The following is a 24,585-nucleotide window of genomic DNA, read 5'->3' on the forward strand; positions in this document are numbered from 1 at the left end:
GGGGGAACAATAACACTTGCTTAGCCCAATGATCTGTGCACAATCCTCCCCCTGGCAACAAACTGAAGACAAGAAAGGAAGAAGCAGTTTGGTTTCCAGTTTTCTGTTACTTGAGAAATTCATGCTACAGACCAGAAGTTTGCCATGATTTGTACAGTTTTGTTGTTCATAACTGGATGGGTCTTTAATGTGTAAAAAAATGGAAACATCCATGGCAACAAGTCATAAGCATTGGGATCAAATCTTCAAACAACTGGCATTCCGGATCTAGAGCAAAATGAGTTTATTTTCAGTCTCAAAAAGATAATTTCTGTCACCCTGTCTCAGAGGTTAAGAGAATATGAACTGCAAAACTCCCATCATGTCCCATCACTATCCTAACTATGAGGGTATCATGTCAAACTACTAAGTTGAGATTTTAAAATAACTTTAGAGTTAAAAGTTGAAAAGGAGTAATGGACACTTAAAGGTTCATCAAGGACTATGATTCTCTGTCTTCGTGACAGGGGAGAATAATTCAAGGCTTATCTTGAAGCCTCATCCTGTGTTTGGACAAAATACCTAGAACAAATTTCAGTTATATTAAACCAAAAATACCACTGAGAAATTATGACAAACAAAATTGATGTCAGTATTAAAGGATTCATAAAATTACTCAGAAACACTTTTTTCTTAAGAGACGGAAAGAAAACAGATATGGATAGGTTTTTGGAAATGAGGTTTACCAAATCACCAAGCACTGAAGATGGAGTTAAGGCTTCTCAGATGCTATGGGGGATATAATTACTTAGTGCTATTAAACACTGGGTGGCACCTTTAAAGAAAAGGTATTGATTTCCCAGTCATTTATTATATGCTATAGACAGTAAGTCTTCCAAAACACTAAACACACTTTTCAGACAGACAAAGCATGTTTTGGCCCTCCGATGGTATCAATTAATTCTAGTGAGTAATCATTTTAAATCCTCTCCAGTGAGAAAGTTTCATTATTGCATTTTAGTTCATTTAAACCCCTTTTCAAGAACTGTGTCTAACAGACCTTCGGAGCATCTCTGGCAGCTCTAACTTACATAACCTCATTTTTCAAAACTGTTCATTACTTCCTCCCCCTCTTAACATGCTCTCACTCCGGCTCAGGGCCTCCCCGGGGGCACTTTGCTGCCTGCTTTGGTAATATAGTAGTGCCTACCTTTGAGACTTTTTCTCATTTCTAAATGGAATGTGCACAATATAAAGGGGGTGGGGGAAATGCTCCTTAACGTTGTTGATTGGCAATGGAATCAGAATCTGCCAGTGAAAATAGCCTATAATCCTATCTAGCCAGGATATTATCCAGGGCGCATGTGGGAGAAATAAAAGGAAATAATGGAAAATGACAAAAAGAAATGGTTTCATTTCTACCTTCAATACAGAAAAGAAGAAAAGGAAAAAATAAATATCTAAGTATATTTTAAAAATCAAAATACACTGTTAAAAATTACGAAGTCATCTATATTCCATTTGAAATTCTCCAACAAAGAATATAACATAGCTTCTTTTAAACAGCATACTCCATAATTTTGCTAAACATAGGGGAAAAAAACCCTTCTAAGTAGGCTTCAGGGTAATTTACACTGGAACACCTCACTTCTCTGCTCATTGAAACTGAGCACTACTGTATTTACAAATTCTGGCTTGAAGCACAACTTTTTAAAGCATGAGAAACTGATCCTCAGCTCCTTTTCATTCTCAGGAGAGAAAAATATACATTAAAAAACCATAAATTTAAAATGTTTTGCTATTTGTCAGTGAAAACACAAAAATGGAATAAAAGGAAAATATTAAATTATCTACCTCAGAGTTGAAAGTGTTCAAAGCCATCATTTTAAAAAAATAATTCCTAACTCTTAGCCTGTTGGTTTTCTCTGTTTCTTACAGACATAAAGCTCAAACTTGGTTACAGATATTCATGAAAAGCTGAAATGCCACAAGACATTTCATGTAATTTAGAAATAATGTTTTACTCAATAATACATTCTCCCCCAAATTTATTAAATATGCAGAATCTCAAATTTTATTTAACCACCTATACACATGCATCAGGCACAACATGATCTATGTGTTCATGAGTCCCTGAAGTGAAGATGACACAATAGGAAAATAATAAACATCCACCAAGAATCCCCACATGCCATGTGGATGTGGACACAAGCCAAGTGATCCTGGACACATTATTCAAATCTCTCATAGTCAGTTTTCCCATCCATAAAATGACAGTAATAATAATTACCCACAGGGTTGTTGTGTATTAAATGAGATAATGAATGCAAAGCACATATCACAGAGTAGGCACTTAATAAATGGTTTCTGTCATTTTCTCGTTTTCTTATTCAAGAAGAAAACCAAACACTGAGAGATACTGCACACTCTTTTGAGGTCTGTAATTTGCTTTAAGTTCTTTAGCAAAGATAATGTGAAATTATGTGTGCAGGTGGAGGGGACTAGGTTTAATATGCTATGGAGGAGAAGACAGCTTCCCTTTCAAGAATTTACAATCCAATAATCAGAAAACATTCTCAGATGTGGTTATTACAAGTGCTCCAGAGATCTTTACCTGCCATCAATAGCATAGGGCTTTTGCCAATGTTTCAATGTTAGAAATGGACTTTCACGGTGAAATTAGTAGCTTGTTAATCAGCACAATGGATATTAGATATGGACTCTACTGAAATAGTGGTATTCAAGATATGTATACTGGTAATAATACTCTAGAGACACCCCCAACCCTTGTATTAATAAGGTGTAAAAATCTAGCAAGTTCCAAATGTGTATCCTTAGGGATAGACTCTGAGGCTGTCCAATCCTGCCATTGGCTCAAAGGATCTGGTTGCCTGATACCCACCACAAGAGCAACCAGATTCTGCTTCTGAAATATTGCCAGGGGTATTCAGATCACCTAAAACAAAGAGAGTTGGACTTCATGAAACTTACTGAATAGAGTGTCTGAACTATTTGACCCGACTTGTCAATAAATTTTGGTTTAGATAAATGTATTTTATGTAGCAGATAATGAGACCTGTCTGAGACCTGCTTTCATTAAAAACAAGTAGCAAAGTTGTAGGAAAGCAGTCAGCTCCTATCGACTTCAAACTTTCGGGCAGCTATTATGATGTACTTAAGAGCTATTACGAATAGACTAGTAGTTGTGTGTGACCATACTGGCTTAGGTCAGTTTGCGTCATGATAGTCTTTTTTCTAGGCAAAAAATTATGTTAACTTAGACCTATGGTTAATTAATTCCTTGTGAAATGCATGCACATACAGAATAAATCAAAGAAGTGGAAATAAAGTGAAATCAGAAATCAAAGGAATGCAATTTTTAAAAATTATAATATTGAAGCTAGTAAAGGCTCAGTGAGTTGATATACAGCTATTGGCATTATAAAGTAATACAATTTTATGGAAAGAAAATGGGTGAAATTTATCAAGAGCCTTAAAAAAAAAGTTCCACCAATAAGCACATGAAAAGATGCTCAACATCATTAGCTATCAGGATAAGGCACAACAAAACCACAATGAAATACTATTTCATTCCCACTAAAATGACTATAATCAAAAAGACAGATAATAAGTATTGGCAAGGATGTGGAGAAATTGGAATACTCATACAAAGCTGATGGAAAGGGAAAATAGTGCAGCCATTTTGGAAAAGAGTATGGTAATTCCTCAAAAGATTAAACATTAGAGTTACCATATGGCCCAGCAATTCTACTCCTCGGTTTGTCTCCAAGAAAAATGAAAACATATGTTCACACAAAAACTTATACGTGAATGTACACAGCAGCATTATTCATAATAGTCAAGAAGTAGAAACAACCCAAATGTTCATCAACTGATGAATAGATAAATAAAATGTGGTATGTTCATACAATGGAATATTATTTGGCCACAAAAAGAAATGTAGTACAGATACATGCTACAACATGGATGAATCTTGAAATCATTATGCTAAGTGAACGAAGCCAGTCATAACGGACCACATATTGTGTGACTCAATTTATATGAATTGTCCAAAATAGGCAAATCCATAGACACAGAAAGTAGATTGTCAGTTGTCTAAGACAAAGAGCTGGGAGCAAATGGAGAGTGACTGCTAATGGGCATGGGATTTCTTTTGGGGTGATGAAACACTCTAAAATTGAGTGTGGTTAAAAAAAAAAAAAAGAAAGAAAGAAAAGAAAAAAAATTGAGTGTAGTGATGGTTACAGATCTCTGCAAATATACTAAAACCACTGGATTGTGCACTTTAAATGGGTGAGTTGAATGGTATGTGAATTATATCTGAATAAGGTGGTTATTAAAAATTAACATTCAAAGGAAACAAAGGCAGAAAACAAATGGGACCGACTTAAAACTTAAAAGCTTTTGCACAGCAAAGACAACCATCAACAAAATGAAAAGACAACCTACTGAATGGGAGAAAATATTTGTGACTGATATGACTGATAAGGGGTTAATATCCAAAATATATAAACAGCTCACACAACTCAATATCAAAAAAACAAACAACCTGATTTAAAAATGGGTAGAAGACCTGAATAGACATTTTTCCAAAGAAGACATACAGATGGCCAACAGGCACATGAAAAAATGCTCAACATCATTCATTAATCATCAGAGAAATGCAAATCAAAACCACAATGAGATATTACCTCACACCTGTCAGAATGGCTATCATTCATGTTTAATGTAATTATTGATATGTATGTTCCTATTACCATTTTCTTGTTTTGGGTTTGTTACTGTAGGTCTTTTCCTTCTCTTGTGTTTCCTGCCTAGAGAAGTTCCTTTAGCATTTGTTGTAAAGCTGGTTTGGTGGTGCTGAATTCTCTTAGCTTTTGCTTGTCTGTAAAGGTTTTAATTTCTCCATCAAATCTGAATGAGATCCTTGCTGGGTAGAGCGATCTTGGTTGTAGGTTTTTCCCTTTCATCACTTTCAGTATGTCCTGCCACTCCCTTCTGGCTTCCAGTGCTTCTGCTGAAAGATCTGCTGTTAACCTTATGGGGATTCCCTTGTATGTTATTTGTTGCTTTTCCCTTCCTGCTTTTAATATTTTTTCTTTGTATTTAATTTTTGATAGTTTGATTTATATGTGTCCTGGCGTGCTTCTCCTTGGATTTATCGTGTATGGGACTCTCTGCACTTCCTGGACTTGATTGATTATTTCCTGTCCCATATTAGGGAATTTTTCAACTATAATCTCTTTAAATATTTTCTCAGTCCCTCTGTTTTTCTCTTCTTTTTCTGGGATCCCTATAATTCGAATGTTGGTGTGTTTAATATTCTCCCAGAGGTCTCTGAGACTGTCCTGAATTCTTTTCATTCATTTTTCTTTATTCTGCTCTGCAGTAGTTATTTCCACTATTTTATCTTCCAGGTCACTTATCCGTTCTTCTGCCTCAGTTATTCTGCTACTGATTCCTTCTAGAGAATTTTTAATTTCATTTATTGTGTTGTTCATCATTGTTTGTTTCCTCTTTAGTTCTTCTAGGTCCCTGCTAAACGTTTCTTGTATTTTCTCCATTCTATTTCCAAGATTTTGGATCGTCTTTACTATCCTTACTCTGAATTCTTTTTCAGGTAGACTGCCTATTTCCTCTTCATTTGTTTGCTCTGGTGGGTTTTTACCTTGCTCCTTCATCTACTGCATATTTCTGTCTTCTCATTTTGCTTAACTTACTGTGTTTCAGGGTCTCCTTTTCGCAGGCTGCAGGTTCATAGTTCCTGTTGTTTTTGGTGTCTGCCCCCCAGTGGGTAAGGTTGGTTCAGTGGGTTGTGTAGGATTCCTGGTGGAGGGGACTGGTGCCTGTGTTCTGGTGGGTGGGGCTGGATCTTGTCTTTCTGGTGGGCAGGACTGCATCCAGTGGTGTGTTTTAGGGTGTCTGTGAGCTTATTAGGATTTTAGGCAGCCTCTCTGCTAATGGGTGTGGATGTGCTCCTGTCTTGTTAGTTGTTTGGCATGGGGTGTCCAGCACTGTATCTTGCTGATCGTTAAGTGGAGCTGGGTCTTAGCGTTGAGACAAAGATTTCTGGGAGAGCTCTCACCAATTGATATTACGTGCGGCTGGGAGGTCTCTGGTGGTCCAATGTCCTGAACTCGGCTTCCCACCTCAAAGGCTCAGGCCTGACATCCGGCAGGAGCACCAAGACCCTCCTGTGGGTTGTCAGCGAGCTGGGAGACAGTGGTCATCTAAGTGTATACAAGCCAGAAACCAGACTTTTTTTGTCCTTTGTGCTTAGTCTAGTTTCACTTGCTCGTAGGGTACCACATGTGGAGGTGGTAACTCCACAGGTACCTGCACCAGGCACTTCAGACGAGAGTTCCTAGTGTGAAATGGCTGTGCCGGCACCTCAGCTTAGGCCGCTGCATATGACTCTTGGATTGTTTTTAATTTGTAAAGTGTAAGGAGGGGTTGGATCTTCTTCCCGCTGATCCTCACTCACTTCCTTGGGGTTTGATGTGTGTGTGGCTACAGGAAAGTCTGACACGCTCGGGCTCTTAGGCTTTTCTGGATTCCTCTTGGCAGCCACATTTGGATTCCACAGATCCGGACTACTGGTTTATTATCAAGGGTACAACCCAGGAACCCAGTCAGCCAAACAGCAGAGATGCACAGGGCAAGGTGTGTGAAGCTTCCACGCTCTTTCCAGGATGCAAACCTCCCAGTACCTCCACATATTCAACCCAGCTGCTCACCAAGACACCCTCTTATAGGGCTTTCAAGGGCGGTCTCCTTCCATAAGCCCATAAACAGGTAAGCACGCTTGACTGCATCATTGGCCACAGCTCTGAAGAACTGTTTAAAGCATGATAAAATACTATGTATACTACATGATGTAAATCTGGAAATGTACCTTTATTTATAAGTAAAAATAAATATAAGGAAACACATCAAGAATATTAACAATATTCTCTTTGCAAATTAGGATTATAGGTATTTTATGTTTTCCTTTTTGTACTTTAAAAATACTCTATAATAAGCTTGTATTACTTTTACAATTAGGAAATAACCTTATCATGTAAGGAAAGGAAAATAAACCAAGAGAGACAGATATGCCGAGTTCAAAGATAGCCACTTGGAATTCTATTAAATTCCACTTTTAATCTAAGAAGAATTTGACTTAAGTTTTCAAAATTCCAATTCAAGTATTTCAGCATTCTAAGGTGAAAAGAAGTAACCTTGCTCTTTTATTCAGATGACAACACTAAACTAGTTACTCAAAGAAGACAATTATCTATCTTAATTTGAAATCTCCAGTAAACAAGAATCCACAGCACCCTGTTCTAGTTCTTTAATAATCATTCTTCCTGCCAACAAGTGCTTATTTATTTGTAATCTGTGACTGCAGATCACTCTACCTTGTCCAAGCCCTGTATAAATCAGAGGTAGAGTTTATGAGACAGTTTTTTGTCATTCTGCACTTTTAGAAGTGACTTGACTACAAGACTATTTCATGTCCTGCCAACTATTAAAAGCCATGGATGTACTGGTCTCTGAAAATCAGAATGCACGGAACTCCTCTCAGCCCCCCACCTTTTCCTCCCAGATGCCCCAGCGTCCTGTCTGTCTAGCACTATATGTCTGCAGCCTGGCTGTGTCAAGTTAAGATCATCAAGTCTTCTTAACTTCTCCAATTCAGGTGATGGTAAATTGAGATTGTGCTTACAGCTCAATACTCATGAGAAGATGCAGCACAAAGATACTTGAGGTGAACATAATAAAAAGACAGCACTTTCTTGTAGTTCAAGTTTAGTGCTTATGGCAGCCTAGAGGGACACACACCTTATGTGAACACCTGAAGTTTAGAGGGAAAAAGAGATTCAGTTGAAGAGTCCGTCATAGTTTATCATGGTTATTTGAGAAAGAGATTTGGATCAAATCTTGCTCCCTACTGAAAGATCCTATTTTACTGTGAGCCTTTTAATATTACCTAACTTAATTAAGCACACTTATATGAATAAAAACTGCAAAAAAAAAGGTTGAATTATCTAAATTATAAGAATTATATTTCTAATCACTACTTGAAGTTATGTTATATACTTACATATTTACTTTCTTTATTACCTCTCTTTACCACAAGAATGTAAACTCTAAGAAGGCAGGAACTTTTATCTCTTACTGAGCAGTTTAACCCTGATACTTGGAACAGTGCCTCAAAAATAGTAGTGTCTACTGAGTAGAACTCAATAAGTAGTGAATGAATGGATGGTTCTTCCACAATGAAACATTATTTGGCCATTAAAAATGATATTCAGATCAATGATCACTCAAACTCCTCTTGATTCTGCACTGTAACAGTTACAGCCCTATAACTTTAGTTCATTTATTTGTGTCCTGCTGTTTCATGTCCCTGATAAACGCAAACTATCTTACAAGGTTCTGCAAAGGATATGGAAAGAGACAGAAAGAAGGACAAGCACTTATCATTTCCTTGGTAACTCTTAGAAACATAAAAAGAGAAGCTCAAAAAGCAGAAAATGACAAAACCCAGCATATCAGCCATCTGAAGACACTGGAATTTTTGCAAGGAGCCTGTAAATCTGCATGCATACCAAGCATTATTTGCATCTGAAATATACACTATACTATGTATGTATTGCCTTTCATTTTGCCAATTGTTGTATTATTGATACTTTTAGTTCCTGAATATTTGGTCATTATATATTTTCTCAATGAATGGTTAGTCAAAATCCAACTGTAATCCCTGGGGACATCTGAAAAAAAAAGTTAAACTATAAAACATTAGGAACCACTATTAAGGACAAGTAATAATTGCTTTTGGAATAGTACCTACTTAAGATGACAGGATTTGACTTAAACCTTGAAAGAGGGTGAAGAAGAGGAGAATTTTGTGCAATCAGATACGAATATGAGTAAAGGTACAGGAGTAAGAAGCACATGACCAAATCAGGGGCAGAATGACAAGTTTTTTTTGTTTGTTTGCTTTTTAAAAAAATTTATTAATTTATTTATTTTTGGCTGCTTTGGGTCTTCATTGCTGCATGAGAGCTTTCTCTCTATTTGTGGTGAGTGGGGGCTACTCTTCGTTGCGGTGCGCGGGCTTCTCATTGCAGTGGCTTCTCTTGTTGCAGAGCACGGGCTCTAAGTGCACGGGCTTCAGTAGTTGTGGCATGCGGGCTCAGTAGTTGTGACTTGCAGGCTCTAGAGTGCAGGTTCAGTAGTTGTGGCGCACAGGCTTAGTTGTTCCGTGACATGTGGGATCTTCCCGGACCAAGGCTCGAACCCGTGTCCCCTGCACTGGCAGGCAGATTCCCAACCACTGCACCACCAGAGAAGTCCCCAGAATGACCAGTTTTTGTTGAGTGTTAACCCTTAAGCTGGACCCTGGCAGGCAGACTCACATTCTTACCCCAAAATTAGACCCTGCCTAAGGAAGAGGCAGAGAATAGAGCTAAAAGTCAGACACAGTACTTCTCCAATAGAAAAAAATTCCCTGAAGTTTAACCTGAGTTCTGACAGGTACTGTATTGGTAATAGTTTTCTTGTAAATCTTGCTTATTTCCGAAATTCTCAGTCAGATGTAGTCCAGTGAACACACAGAACATGAAATAGGTCTTGAAGCTCTTGTAGCTTCAGTGATTACATACAACCTGGGTAATAGATGTTAAAAGGCAAATAGTGCAGTGACTAGACAGTTTAAATGTAGATAAGATATTGCAATTAACAAGTTACGAAATTCAAACCAAATTTTTTCAGGACTGAAATCTTATTAATTGAATATAACTTGAAATCATGAGCCATCTGCCAGGACTTTTAAAACCTTTTGCCAAACACTGATTTTTTATTCTAATTTTATTGCAATACTTTCGAAAATCTAACTTAATTGGAATATAGACAGGAAAGAGGGAAAAAGGCCACTTCTTACAATTAGTTAACTCACTGCTCATTTAATATTTGGGTATCCAAAAGACAATGCAGTATTAATAGGAAACACATAACAGAGTTATAGGACCACTAGCCACACATATAATAAGATTTTTGAAAAATAACAATTTGAAAAGCACTTTTGAAAAGTACCTTCATATAGAAACTAACTCTTCATAAGATGACAGAAAAAACCTGTCCATCTTTGCTTAAGTTGATTTTATTAAATTGACTAGTAACTTGGGGATTGGCTGTTATGGCAGAACTGGAGCTTGTAGGCACGTCTAAAGGCTTTCCAAAAAAAAAAAAAAAAAAATTCAATCCTATGCCAGTCCAATACCATGCAAGTCATACATCTGTGAGCTGCATTCAATCTTCTGGGACCACCAATTTGTTACCCCTATCAGCGTGAGGTATTCAACATCCTCCTGCCACACTAATGTGAAATTTAATAGCTTTTGCACCCGTGACATCTCACCAGGATCCTAAACATTGGTCTTCACAAAATCAGGAACAGTTTAAAAATGTAAGACCAAGAGCTTATGAAATCCTTCCCTTATCTGGCTGTGAGTCTCAGGCCTGTTGCAAATAACAAAACTCCAGCTTTTGCAAGACTCATTAGCATCATTCGTGCACCATCCTCAACACCAATTGGCAGGGCAGCATCAACCGTAACAAGTTCTTGGAATGTGGCCAGTCCTGTGGCAGCCAAGCTCAGCTGGCTGCATCCCAGCTCTGCAGGGTGTCTGAACATGCTGGCACGAAGGAGAATAGCAGGGTAGCTGAACACTCCAAATTATGAGCTGGAGAGAGGTGATCGATCACAGGCTAAAGAGACCCTATACAGATTAGCCAAAGAAGAACTTCAAGCCACAACTGCTTATATGTCGGCTGTTGGAAAGTAACCACAATAGACATAGTCTTCATGCAACAATGCAATAAGAAACAGCTCCTTCGAGGCCCAGGTATAGACAACCTAGGAAGGTCGGAAAAGAGCCCATGCTTATTTCCACATCCTAGGTTTCCCCTGGTGTGCACATACAACTTGACAGAACCCAAATGTTTGCTCCTATTGAGGTCTCATTATTTTATTCTGCAAAATAACACTTCCTTTTACTCACTCAGGAAAATGAAGCAATAAATTAATTGAATGCAAGGAATCTAGTCATATGACTGAAATCAGCTAGCTTATACATATCACGGAAAAATAGGAACATTTGTTGGAAACGCATGAGGGAAACCAGGAAATTCTGACCATCTCTTCTGTATGATCCGCTTTTGGGTGCACTTGCAATGTGAATTACCAAACTAGTAACTTGTCAGTACGTAACTTAAATTATTAATACGTGCATATGGTAGACTATATTTCACACAAAACTCTAACCACTACCGATAAAATTATTGCTAATTCTGCAAAAACTTTAAAGGGCATGATGATTTTTTTAAACATCTTTATTGGAGTATACCTGCTTAACATTGTTGTGTTAGTCTCTGCTTTATAACAAAGTGAATCAGCTATACATATACATATATCCCCATATCTCCTCCCTCTTGCTGCTCCCTCCCACATTCCCTATTCCACCCCTCTAGGTGGTCACAAAGCACCGAGCTGATCTCCCTGTGCTATGCGGCTGCTTCACACTAGCTATCTGTTTTACATTTGGTAGTGTATATATGTCCATGCCACTCTCTCACTTCGTCTCAGATTACCCTTCACCCTCTCCGTGTCCTCAGGTCCATCCTCTACATCTGCGTCTTTATTCCTGTCCTGCCCCTACTCTACACAACCATTTCTTTTTTTTAGATTCCATATATGTGTGTTAGCATACGGTATTTGTTTTTCTCTTTCTGACTTACTTCACTCTGTATCACACACTCTAGGTCCATCCACCTCACTATAAATAACTCAACTTAGTTTCTTTTGAGGGCTGAGTAATATTCCATTGTTTATATGTGCCACATCTTCTTTATCCATTCATCTGTCGAAGGACATTTAGGTTGCTTCCATGTCCTGGCTATTGTAAATACAGCTGCAATGAACACTGTGGTACAGGACTCTTTTCGAATTATGCTTCTCTCAGGGTATATGCCCAGTACTGGGATTGCTGGGTCGTATGGTAGTTCTATTTTAGTTTTCTAAGGAACCTCCATACTGTTCTCCATAGTGGCTGTATCAATTTACATTCCCACCAACAGTGCAAGAGGGTTCCCTTTTCTCCACACCCTCGCCAACATTTATTGTTTGTAGATTTTTTGATGATGGCCATTCTGACTGGTGTGAGGTGATACCTCATTGTAGTTTTGACTTGCATTTCTCCAATGATTAGTGATGTTGAGCATTCTTTCATGTATTTGTTGGCAATCTGTATATCTTCTCTGGAGAAATGTCTATTTACGTCTTCTGCCCATTTTTGGATTGGGTTGTTTGTTTTTTTGATATTGAGCTGCATGAGCTTGTAAATTTTGGAAGTTAATCCTTTGTCAGTTGCTTCATTTGCAAATATTTTCTCCCATTCTGAGGGTTGTCTTTCATCTTGTTTATGGTTTCCTTTGCTGTGCAAAAGCTTTTAAGTTTCATTAGGTCCCATTTGTTTAATTTTGTTTTTATTTCCATTTCTCTAGGAGGTGGGTCAAAAAGGATCTTGCCGTGATTTATGTCATAGAGTGTTCTGCCTATGTTTTCCTCTAAGAGTTTTTTAGTGTCTGGCCTTACATTTAGGTCTTTAATCCATTTTGAGTTTACTTGTGTGTATGGTGTTAGGGAGTGTTCTAATTTCATTCTTTTACATGTACCTGTCCAGTTTTCCCAGCACCACTTATTGAAGAGTCTGTGTTTTCTCCATTGTATATTCTTGCCTCCTTTATCAAACATAAGGTGACCATATGTGTGTGGGTTTACCCCTGGGCTTTCTCTCCTGTTCCATTGATCTATATTTCTGTTTTTGTGCCAGTACCATACTGTCTTGATTACTGTAGCTCTGTAGTAGAGTTGGAAGTTAGGGAGACTGATTGTTCGAGCTCCGTTTTTCTTTCTCAAGATTCCTTTGGCTATTCGGGGTCTTTTGTGTTTCCATAGAAATTGTGAAATTTTTTGTTCTAGTTCTGTGAAAAATGCCATTGGTAGTTTAATATGGATTGCATTGAATCTGTAGATTGCTTTGGGTAGTAGAGTCATTTTCACAACGTTGATTCTTCCAATCCAAGAACATGGTATATCTCTCCATCTGTCTGGGTCTTTAATTTCTTTCATCAATGTCTTATAGTTTTCTGCATACAGGTCTTTTGTTTCCTTAGGTAGGTTTATTCCTAGGTATTTTATTCTTTGTGTTGCAATGGTAAATGGCACTGTTTCCTTAATTTCTCTTTCAGATTTTTCATCATTAGTGTATAGGAATGCAAGAGATTTCTGTGCATTAAGTTTGTATCCTGCTACTTTACCAAATTCGTTGATTAGCTCTAGTAGTTTTCTCGTAGCATCTTTAGGATTCTCTATGTATAGTATCATGTCATCTGCAAACAGTGACAGCTTTACTTCTTCTTTTCCAATTTAGATTCTTCTTTTCCGATCTGGATTCCTTTCATTCTTCATTTCCGATTTGGATTCCTTTTATTTCTTTTTCTTCTCAGATTGCTGTGGGTAAAACTTCCAAAACTATGTTGAATAATAGTGGGGATAGTGGACAACCTTGTCTTGTTCCTGATCTTAGTGGAAATATTTTCAGTTTTTCACCATTGAGAATGATGTTGGCTGTGGGTTTGTCATATATGGCCTTTATTATGTTGAGGTAAATTCCCTCTATGCCTACTCTGGAGGGTTTTGATCATAAATGTGTGTTGAATTTTGTCAAAAGTTTTTCTGAATCTATTGAGATGATCATATGGTTTTTCTCCTTCAATTTGTTAATATGGTGTATCCCATTGATTGATTTGCATATATTGAAGAATACTTGCATTCCTGGGATGAACCCCACTTGATCATGGTGTATGATCCTTTTAATGTGCTGCTGGATTCTGTTTGCTGGTATTTTGTTGAGCATTTTTGCATCTATGTTCATCAGTGATATTGGCCTGTAGTTTTCTTTCTTTGTGACATCTTTGTCTGGTTTTGGTATCAGGGTGATGGTGGCCTCGTAGAATGAGTTTGGGAGTGTTCCTCCCTCTGCTATATTTTGGAAGAGTTTGAGAAGGATAGGTGTTAGCTCTTCTCCAAATGTTTGAAAGAATTTACCTGTGAAGCCATCTGGTCCTGGACTTTTGTTTGTTTTAAGATTTTTAATTCCAGTCTCAATTTCAGTGCTTGTGATTGGTCTGTTTTGTTTATATTTTCTATTTCTTCCTGATTCAGTCTTGGAAGGTTGTGCTTTTCAAGGAATTTGTCCATTTCTTCCAGGTTGTCCATTTTTTTGGCATATAGGTGCTTGTAGTAATCTCTAATGATCCTTTGTATTTCTGCAGTGTCACGTGTTACCTCTCCTTTTTCATTTCTAATTCTATTGATTTGAGTCTTCTCCCTTTTTTTCTTGATGAGTCTGGATAAAGGTTTATCAATTTTGTTTATCTTCTCAAAGAACCAGCTTTTAGTTTTATTGACCTCTGCTATCATTTCCTTCATTTCTTTTTCATTTATTTCTGATCTCATCTTTACGATTTCTTTCCTTTTGCTAACTTTGGGGTTTTTTTGTTCTTCTTTCTCTAATTGCTTTTGGTGAAAGGTTAGGTTGTTTATTTGAGATGTTTCTTCTTTCTTGAGGTAGGACTGCATTGCTATAAACGTCCCTCTTAGAACTGCTTTTGCTACATCCCATAGGCTCTGGGTGGTCATGTTTTCATCGTTATTTATTTCTAGGTATTTGTTGATTTCCTCTTGGATTTCTTCAGTGATCTTTTGGTTATTTAGTAGTGTATTGTTTAGCCTCCATGTGTTTGTATTTGTCACAGTTTTTTTCCTGTACTTGATATCTAGTCTCATAGCATTGTGGTCAGAAAAGATACTCGATACGATTTCAATTTTCTTAAATTTACCAAGGGTTGATTTGTGGCCCAAGATATGATCTATCCTGTAGAATGTTCCATGAGCACTTAAGAAGAAAGTGTATTCTGTTGTTTTTGGATGGAATGTCCTGTAAATATTAATTAAGTCCATCTTGTTTAATGTATCATTTAAAGCTTGTGGTGTTTCCTTCTTTATTTTCATTTTGGATGATCTGTCCATTGGTGAAAGTGGGGTGTTAAAGTCCCCTACTATGATTCTGTTACTGTCGATTTCCCCTTTTAAGGCTGTTAGCATTTGCCTTATGTATTGAGGTGCTCCTATGTTGGGTGCATAAATATTTACAATTGTTATATCCTCTTCTTGGACTGATCCCTTGATCATTATGTAGTGTCCTTCTTTGTCTCTTGTAATAGTGTTTATTTTAAAGTCTATTTTGTCTGATATGAGAATTGCTACTCCAGTTTTCTTTTGATTTCCATTTGCATGGAATATCTTTTTCCACCCCCTCACTTTCAGTCTGTTTGTGTCCCTAGGTCTGAAGTGGGTCTCTTGTAGACAGCATATATACGGGTCTTGATTTTGTATCCATTCAACCAGTCTATGTCTTTTGGTTGGAGCATTTAATCCATTTACATTTAACATAATTATCAATATGTATGTTCCTGCTACCATTTTCTTAATTGTTTTGGGTTTGTTATTGTAGGTCTTTTCCTTCTCTTGTGTTTCCCACTTAGAGAAGTTCCCTTAGCATTTGTTGTAAAGCTGGTTTGGTGGTGCTGAATTCTCTTAGCTTTTGCTTGTCTGTAAAGGTTTTCATTTCTCTTTCAAATCTGAATGAGATCCTTGCTGGGTAGAATAATCTTGGTTGTAGGTTGTTCCCTTTCGTCACTTTCAATATGTCCTGCTACTCCCTTCTGGCTTGCAGAGTTTCTGCTGAAAGATCAGCTGTTAACCTTATGGGGATTCCCTTGTATGTTATTTGTTGCTTTTCCGTTGCTGCTTTTAATATTTTGTCTTTGTATTTAACTTTTGATAGTTTGATTTATATGTGTCTTGGCATGTTTCTCCTTGGATTTATCCTGTATGGGACTCTCTGCGCTTCCTGGACTTGACTATTTCCTTTCCCATATTAGGGAAGTTTTCAACTATAATCTCTTCAAATATTTTCTCAATCCCTTTCTTCTACTCTTCTTCTTCTGGGACCCCTATAATTCGAATGTCGGTCCATTTAATGTTGTCCCAGAGTTCTCTGAGACTGTCTCAATTCTTTTCATTCATTTTTCTGTATTCTGCTCTGCGGTAGTTATTTCCATCTTTCATCTTCCAGGTCACTTATCCGTTCTTCTGACTCAGTTATTCTGCTACTGATTCCTTCTAGAGAATTTTTAATTTCATTTATTGTGTTGTTCATCATTGTTTGTTTGCTCTTTAGTTCTTCTAGGTCCTTGTTAAACGTTTCTTGTATTTATTCCATTCCATTTCCAAGATTTTGGATCATCTTTACTATCATTATTCTGAATTCTTTTTCAGGTAGACTTCCTATTTCCTCTTCATTTGTTTGGTCTGGTGGGTTTTTACCTTTCTCCTTCAACTGCTGTGTATTTCTCTGTCTTCTCATTTTGCTTAACTTACTGTCTTTGGGGTCTCCTTTTCTCAGGCTGCAGGTTCGTAGTTCTTTTTGTTTTTGGTGTCTGCCCTCAGTGGGTAAGGTGGTTTCAGTGGGTTCTGCAGGCTTCCTGGTGCAGGGGACTGGTGCCTGTGTTCTGGTGGATGAGGCTGGATCTTGTCTTTTTGGTGGGCAGGACCATGTTCGGTGGTGTGTTCTGGGGTGTCTGTAAACTTATTATGGTTTTAGGTAGCCTCTCTGCTAATGGGTGGGGTTGTGTTCCTGTCTTGCTAGTTGTTTGACATAGGGTGTCCAGCACTGTAGCTTGCTGGTCGTTGAGTGGAGCTGGGTCTTAGCATTAGGATGAAGATCTCTGGGAGAGCTTTGGCCCTTTGATATTACACGGGGCCGGGAGGTCTCTGGTGGACCAATGTCCTGAACTCAGCTCCCCCACCTCAGAGGCTCAGGCCTGACACCTGACCGGAGCACCAAGACTTTGTCAGCCACACAGCTCAGAAGAAAAGGGAGAAAAAGAAAGAAAGTAAAAAATAAAAAATAAATTTAAAAAATATAAAGTTATTAAAATAAAAAATATTATTAAAAAAATTTTTAAGTAAAAAAAAAAAGAAAGAAAGAAGAGAGAAACCAAACCACAAAAGAAATTCACCAATCATAACAAGTGCTAAAAACTATACAAAAAAAAAAGAAACAGACAGAACACTAGGACAAATGGTAAAAGCAAACCTATACAGACAAAATCACACAAAGAAGCATACAGATACACACTCACAAAAAGAGAAAAGGGAAAAAAAATATATATTATATATATATTTATAAAAACAAAAAAGGAAGAGAGCAACCAAATCAATAAACAAATCTACCAATGATAATAAGCTCTAAATACTAAATTAAGATAAACATAAAACTAGAAACAAATTAGATGCAGAAAGCAAACCCCAAGTCTATAGTTGCTCCCAAAGTCCACCACCTCAGTTTTGGGATGATTCGTTGTCTATTCAGATATTCCACAGATGCAGGGTACATCAAGTTGATTGTGGAGATTTAATCCGCTGCTCCTGAGGCTGCTGGGAGAAATTTCCCTTTGTCTTCTTTGTTCACAGAGCTCCTGGGGTTCAGCTTTGGATTTGGTCCCGTCTCTTTGTGTAGGTCACCCTCTGGCATCTGTTCTTCATCCACACAGGACGGGTTTAAAGGAGCGGCTGATTAGGGGGCTGTGTCTCACTCAGGCCCGGCGGGAGAGGGGTACAGAATGCGGGGCCAGCCTGTGGCGGCAGAGGCTGGTGTGACGTTGCAACAGCCTGAGATGCACCGTGTGCTCCCCCTGGGGATGTTGTCCCTGGATCATGGGACCCTGGCAGTGGCGGGTTGCAAAGGCTCCTGGGAGGGGAGGTGTGGATAGTGACCTGTGCTTGCACACAGGCTTCTTGGTGGCTGTAGCAGCAGCCTTAGCATTTCATGCCCGTCTGTGGTGCCCGTGCTGGTAGCTGCAGCTTGCGCCCATCTCTGGAGCTCGTTTAGGAGGTGCTCTGAATCCCCTCTCCTCGCACACCCTGAAACAATGGTCTCTTGCCTCTTAGGCAGGTCCAGACTTTTTCCCAGACTCCCTCCCGGCTAGCTGTGGTGCACTAGCCCCCTTCAGGCTGTGTTCATGCAGCCAACCCCAGTCCTCTCCCTGGGATCTGACCTCCGAAGCCCGAGCCTCAGCTCCCAGCCCCCACCCGCCCTGGCAGGTGAGCAGACAAGCCTCTCAGGCTGGTGAGTGCTGGTCGGCACAGATCCTCTGAGGGGGACTCTCTCCCCTTTGCCCTCCGCACCCCTGTTGCTGTGCTCTCCTCCATGGCTCCGAAGCTTCCCCCACGGCCACCCCTCGTCTCCACCAGTGAAGGGACTTCCTAGTGTGTGGAAACTTTTCCTCCTTCACAGCTCCCTCCCAGAGGTGCAGGTCCCGTCCCTATTCTTTTGTCCTTGTTTTTTCTTTTTTCTTTTGCCCTACCCAAGTATGTGGGGAGTTTCTTGACTTTTGGGAAGTCTGAGGTCTTCTGCCAGCATTCAGTAGGTGTTCTGTAGGAGTTGTTCCACATGTAGATGTATTTCTGATGTATATGTGGGAATGAAGGTGATTTCCATGTCTTACTCCTCTGCCATCTTGAAGCCCAGCCCTGAGCATGATGATTTTAAAGTCATTGAAAGGGAAGTTTCTAGGCAGAGCCTGGATGACCATCTGTCAGGTGGATTCCTGCATTGGATGAGGGCAGGGTTGGTGGGAAATGGACTTGATGACCTTTCTAGGAGCTGCCATCAACTATTACATGATACAGCACAGTCACTGAAACTTAGGTATGTATGGAATTTTCAAGAAACACAATATGATCCTATGGACAATTATGTTAGGGATGTAAATAGACTAGAAATGAATGCACCACATTTAATTTTTAATTTATCTCAGGCAAATAATTTACTGATTCTAATATTGCAAAATGTTTTGGAATTACACCAAACATAACACAGCTGATAGTCTCCAGAAGTTGACATTTTAAGATATCAGGACATACAAATCACATTGTGCAATAAATTTACCACTACCCATATGGATGATGACATAGCAGTTGTATGTATAAAGTAAAATAACAAATAGGGTTCAAATTATTTTCTTTTGGGTTTGAAGTAGATGGTGAGATTTCATGAAGCTCATTTATTGATAATAAGTGCTACCCTAAGCACTTTACATCTGTGCTCTATTTTACTCCTCACAATGCTAGGAGGTCCTGAGGCTAACAGGGATGGGGCAACTTGCTCAAGGTCACTGAGCTAACATGTAGCAGGCAAAGACTTGAACCTGCCCCAAAGGCTCTCTGATCTGGTGTCCCTCACCTAACACTAAACACTGTGCTTCCATTTCCCTCCCATGTTTCCTTACTTGCAGGCAACACTGAAACTTCTGTTGCTGGAGTTTATACTGGTAAATGCAGGAGGAGGTTCTCTGAAGCCTGCCTAGCAGACTAAGGCAAACTAATTTGAGTTTTTAAATGTGAATTGAACAAACCTGTCAGGGCTCTGTGAAGAGAGGTATATGTATGTTGCTACTGTTGTAAATGGGTACGGTATTTCCAAAAGCTATCTGATAACTTGGAATGAGAGCTATAAAACTTTTCTTGCCCTTTGACTCAGTAATTTCCTTCTCTAGAATATACCCCAAGGAAATATCACAAAAGAAAAAGGTGACTTGTTCAAGATGTTCATTCAGGGGCTATTTGTGTTAGTGAAAAACTGGAAACAACCCATTTCCAGTAATAGGACAATGACTGCGCAAGCTAGACTACACAGAAAAAGAAAAAGAAGAAAACTTTATAATCTCTAAAAATGGCAAATGTAGACTACATTCACATGTGGACACGTATGTAAGAAATTACTTTAAAAAGTAGAATACAAATTGGTATAAGCATAATCTTGCACAATCAAGTAAAACAGTATGTGCATAAACAATCACACAAGAGAACTGTGAATTTATAAAGAAGTATATCCCTCACTTCGTTGTTGAAACTCCAACAGTGAAACTCGCATATAGATTGTGTTTAATAAAAACTTAGAGACTTAAATTATACAAAGGTAATTTCTTAACTGAGACCTGACTGTATCTTACATGTATTAACGTTGTATCAGTAAAAGCTAATCTTTTATGAGGACTTACTAAGTGCTAGGTGCTTTTCCAAGTTCTTTCCTTGTATTTTCTCATTTAACCCCCTACAGCCTTAGGAGATATGTATTATTATTATAATTTCTCTCCTAAAAGGAGGAAATGGGAGCATAGAGAAGCTAAGTAACTTGCCCAAGGTTACACAGGCTATGGCCGAGATGGAACTTCAACCCAGGTAGACTCGCTATCTGGACTGTATGCACCCATTATGCCACAATGTTTTCTCTTATTTGAAAAAATGTTTCTAGATCTTGTTCTTTCCCATTAATCATTTCTAGATTTTGTTTTCTGCTTTTCTTCTTCACCACTCCTGTTTGGTTTACAATATATAGAATTCTTGCAGGAAAGAGCCAGATACAAAATTTGAGATAAAAATATTCTCCATCCAGTGTCACCTGCAAGAACACAACCTACCTGCCCTAAGTGGTAAGGTTTTTTTTCCAAGAAGTGAGACTAAAGTAGGGTTTTTTAATCAGGTGAGGAAATCGTAGAGCTTGGAAAATAAAATGTTACTGTGGGCACATGGGATAATTGCAGAGGAGAAAAAATATAACATTTGAGCAAGGAAATACTCCAATGAAGTTAAACCTAAGAAATAAATTGGCTGGGGATAAGTGACAAATATAGAATAACATTTTGAAACTCTTTGGGAAAATGATAGTTTAAAAAAAAGTTTATATTTACATTTGCCAAGTTTCTTATATTTTGCAAAGTATTTGTTAATGATTACTGAATTCTCATACTGTAGAATGGTAGACAGTCTAGTCAACAGAAGAGGAAACAAAGTCAGAGGTTAAGTGGCTCACCCAGAGCAGGCTGCTTGTCTCTAGCCGAGCTGGAGCTCAGTCCCAGCTCTCGTACTCAGTACAGCTAAGCATTGATGCTGTTCAAGACAGGGACAAAGCTCTGCGCATACCTTCCTTTTAAACCGTCCAGAGCTCATGAAGCCCTATATCATAAGTATAAATCCAATGAGAAAAGTCCAGAAAACAAATCTAACGTAAATGGAATCATAGATGAAAATTAAATATATAATGGGATCCTCTTAAATGAAGGAGACAGAGTGAAGGCAGGACTAATATCTGTGTATAAACTCAACGGTTTGGGAGATGTTGTGGGCATTTGGCTGTTATGCTTGGAAAGACAAAGCTCAAATCCTTCTATCTAAGTCCTTATAAGAGGCACATAATTATAGGACTCTGTCATCTTCAGTACAAAATGCACAAAATAAAATTTTTGTTCTATCTGTACATCCCATGGAAACATTTGCATAGTGAATGAGGTAGACTACATTTTATACGTTCCTAAACAGCCTCACCTTCTCACCTGGCTGTCTTAGGGAAGCCTACACTTTCTTCAGAGATTAGATCAAAGCCTCTTCAGATTCTTCAAGTAAGACTCATCCTCCCTTTCCTAGGCCCTCACAACATGTCCTAGAACATCTTACTGCTGACCTTGCCTTCTTCCTTGTGCAGTTCCCGCATGGCATAGCACATCTGGGATTTATCTTTGTCTCCTATGGCCCCAACACAAGTGCCTTGAACACTGTAGTTGATTATTGAATTGGTAAGACCTTGCCTGAGGTCCTATCATGCTCTAAGAGTTTATAAACATTTTCTGGGATCTGGGTTGTTCAAATTTGACTACAGAAATGACCTCAATAAAGGACTCTCTTCACACTTAAAAAATCTTGTCTCCTTATAATCATATTTTATGTTGACCTTTTATACCAGAACATTTGCATTAATTTAATGCATTAGTAATCAGCACTGGCAAATAGTAACCTCACAGCCAGAAGGTTAAATTATAAAGTGTCTTTTATAATCAAGTAAGAGTATGGCAGTCATCAAACTTAAACAAACTAACTTGAGATTTGCTTTTACCACAAATCTTATAAATATTCCACCAGATTCTATTCAATATGAAGGTAAGAGATTCAAAGCCAGAACTTCAGGTCTTTGAAGGTCTCTCTTTAAAATGAGCTGGTGAATAAAATGCTGGTGAGAGAACTCAAAATTTCAGAGCAAAAAGTACATCACTCTACCAAGGCCAACTGCTCTTCATGGACACAAATAATGTTCTTTTTATTAGCAGTTTGGAATAACAATTAAAAACATTCATTTTATTGAGATTTTTATATAAAAACTGAGAAAACAATTCTTCACAGTAGTTATGAAAATATAAGAGAAAGTGCTGAGCTTCTGAAACACAGTAATCTTCCTATCTCCCCTATCTTTCCCTGGGCCATGTGTGGTAGTGCTGTGATCCTCAATTAAAAAGCTTATTTATAAGGAAGATAAAGACTAGGGAATAGGGGCTTCCCTGGTGGCGCAGTGGTTGAAAATCTGCCTGCCAATGCAGGGGATATGGGTTCGAGCCCTGGTCTGGGAAGATCCCACATGCCGCGGAGCAACTGGGCCCGTGAGCCACAATTACTGAGCCTGTGCGTCTGGAGCCTGTGCTCCACAACAAGAGAGGCCGCAATAGTGAGAGGTCAACGCACCGCGATGAAGAGTGGCCCCCGCTTGCCACAACTAGAGAAAGCCCTCGCACAGAAACGAAGACCCAACACAGCCATAAATAAATAAATAAATAAATTTAAAAATGGTCCACATCAAAAAAATCTTTAAAAAAAAGACTAGGGAATAACAAGAATACTACTAAGGCTTGCCATGAAAAGTAAGCTAAGAAGAAGATGAAGTAATTATTTTCAATTATACCACATTCTACAAAATAGCAAAAAACTCCCATTACATTTCGTGTAATATGAGAAAAAGCTCTTTGATCCATGAATGGGCTAATCCAACAGCTATTCACATAATTCCTGTCCTTTTCAGGGAGAAAAGCAATCAATGATCAAGAAGGAAAGTACAAGTCACAAAAAGCATGAAATCTTACTTTTTCATCATCTTCAGTAAATGGAGCACCTTCAGGAATCTTATTTATTGCTTGGGCCACACCGATAATCTCACCATCACTGCTTCGGATAGGCATGCACAGTAATGATTTTGTTTTGTATCCAGTTAGCTTGTCAATTTCATCATTGAATCTTCGATCCTAAAAATAAGACAGAGAGGGCATCATTAACTGCATTTGCATTGTTGTCAGGGAGAAGGAGAGAGAATGTTTCTGTGTGTGATACCTTATCACTGGGAACTTCACCTCACGGATTTTTAATAACAAGAATAGATTTGATTTCATGTTGAATTCACCAAAGGAACATAAATGAAAATAAATCACCACCATAGTTTTTAACCATGGTAAACGAAGAGAGAAACTTTAAACCCCACTACAACAATATATCAAAATTGGGGAAGGGGCAAGTGGTTTTAATAGAACTTCACACTGTGCTATTTATTAAAATATGTTATTTCACATAGACAACTGGCTATGAAGTATCATATAAGAAATATATATTAAGCATTATGAAAAAGTATGCAGAAAAAGCAATGTTTCCTTGGTCAAAATGATCCTGTGAAAAAAATAGAACTTATGAGCCCATACTGATACATTTTAAATATTTTTAAAAATGTTTTTAATGTGGTGGGTAGGGAGGAGGTAAAAGGCTTCTTTACAGAATGTCAGCTAAAAAATGTAGAAGGACTGATAAAATTATATAATATCTATTTTGCAACTACGGATACAATAATGGATACAAGCAAGGATCATCAATAGATGCCAATACCATTGGATGAAAAATTGTTATTCAACAGGGTATTCACTTAGTCTCAAAGTGCCTCATTAAATTCAAAGAGAAAAAGATGTCTTTATCATTATCTGGTAGACATCATATTAAACAAGTAATCAAACTTAGCATCACCATTAATGAGACAAAACAGCACCACGCGCGCCTCCTGATGTGATGCAATAAGAAGGACACAACGTCATGAAGAATGTGGAATGTTCTTGTTAAAGAGCTGAATCTGATCATTCAGGAAAAGAAAATTAAGAAAAATGCAGATTATTGCTCATTCTATCAGAAGCCTGACCTGCACTTTTCAAAAATGTCAGTATCATAAGAGATGAAATAAATTAAAAATAAAAATAAAGCCATGGGAGCTGTGCTGGCTTAAAGAAGACTGAAGAGACCTGAAACCTAAATGAAATGTGAGATCCTTCATTGAAAATTGTTATGCAATTTGGGAGGAAGACAATTAGAGAAAGTTGAACAAGGACTTTACATTAGATAATATCATTGTATCAATATAAATTTTCTTGGGTGTGATAGTGGTATTGTAATTATGTAGGAGAATGTTATTTTTAGGATATACATGCTAGAGTATGTTGAGGTGAAATGTCATACTACCTTCAACTTACTTTCAAATGGAAAGAAAGAGAAAGAAA

At 38.1% G+C, this 24,585-nt stretch overlaps 1 protein-coding gene across 1 annotated transcript in view; it reads right to left on the bottom strand.

The window, feature by feature from the left end:
- PDE11A (phosphodiesterase 11A) overlaps positions 1-24,585 on the bottom strand; it is a 430,340-nt gene that overhangs the window by 352,997 nt on the left and 52,758 nt on the right. Inside the window, exon 2 of the mRNA XM_082466844.1 lies at positions 23,140-23,298. Coding sequence (XP_082322970.1) covers positions 23,140-23,298 — 159 coding nt within the window. The remainder of the gene's footprint in view (positions 1-23,139; positions 23,299-24,585) is intronic.

The sequence above is a fragment of the Balaenoptera physalus genome (genome assembly GCF_965194825.1).
Source record: "Balaenoptera physalus genome assembly, chromosome: 6".
In the NCBI taxonomy this organism is placed as follows: Eukaryota; Metazoa; Chordata; class Mammalia; order Artiodactyla; family Balaenopteridae; genus Balaenoptera; species Balaenoptera physalus.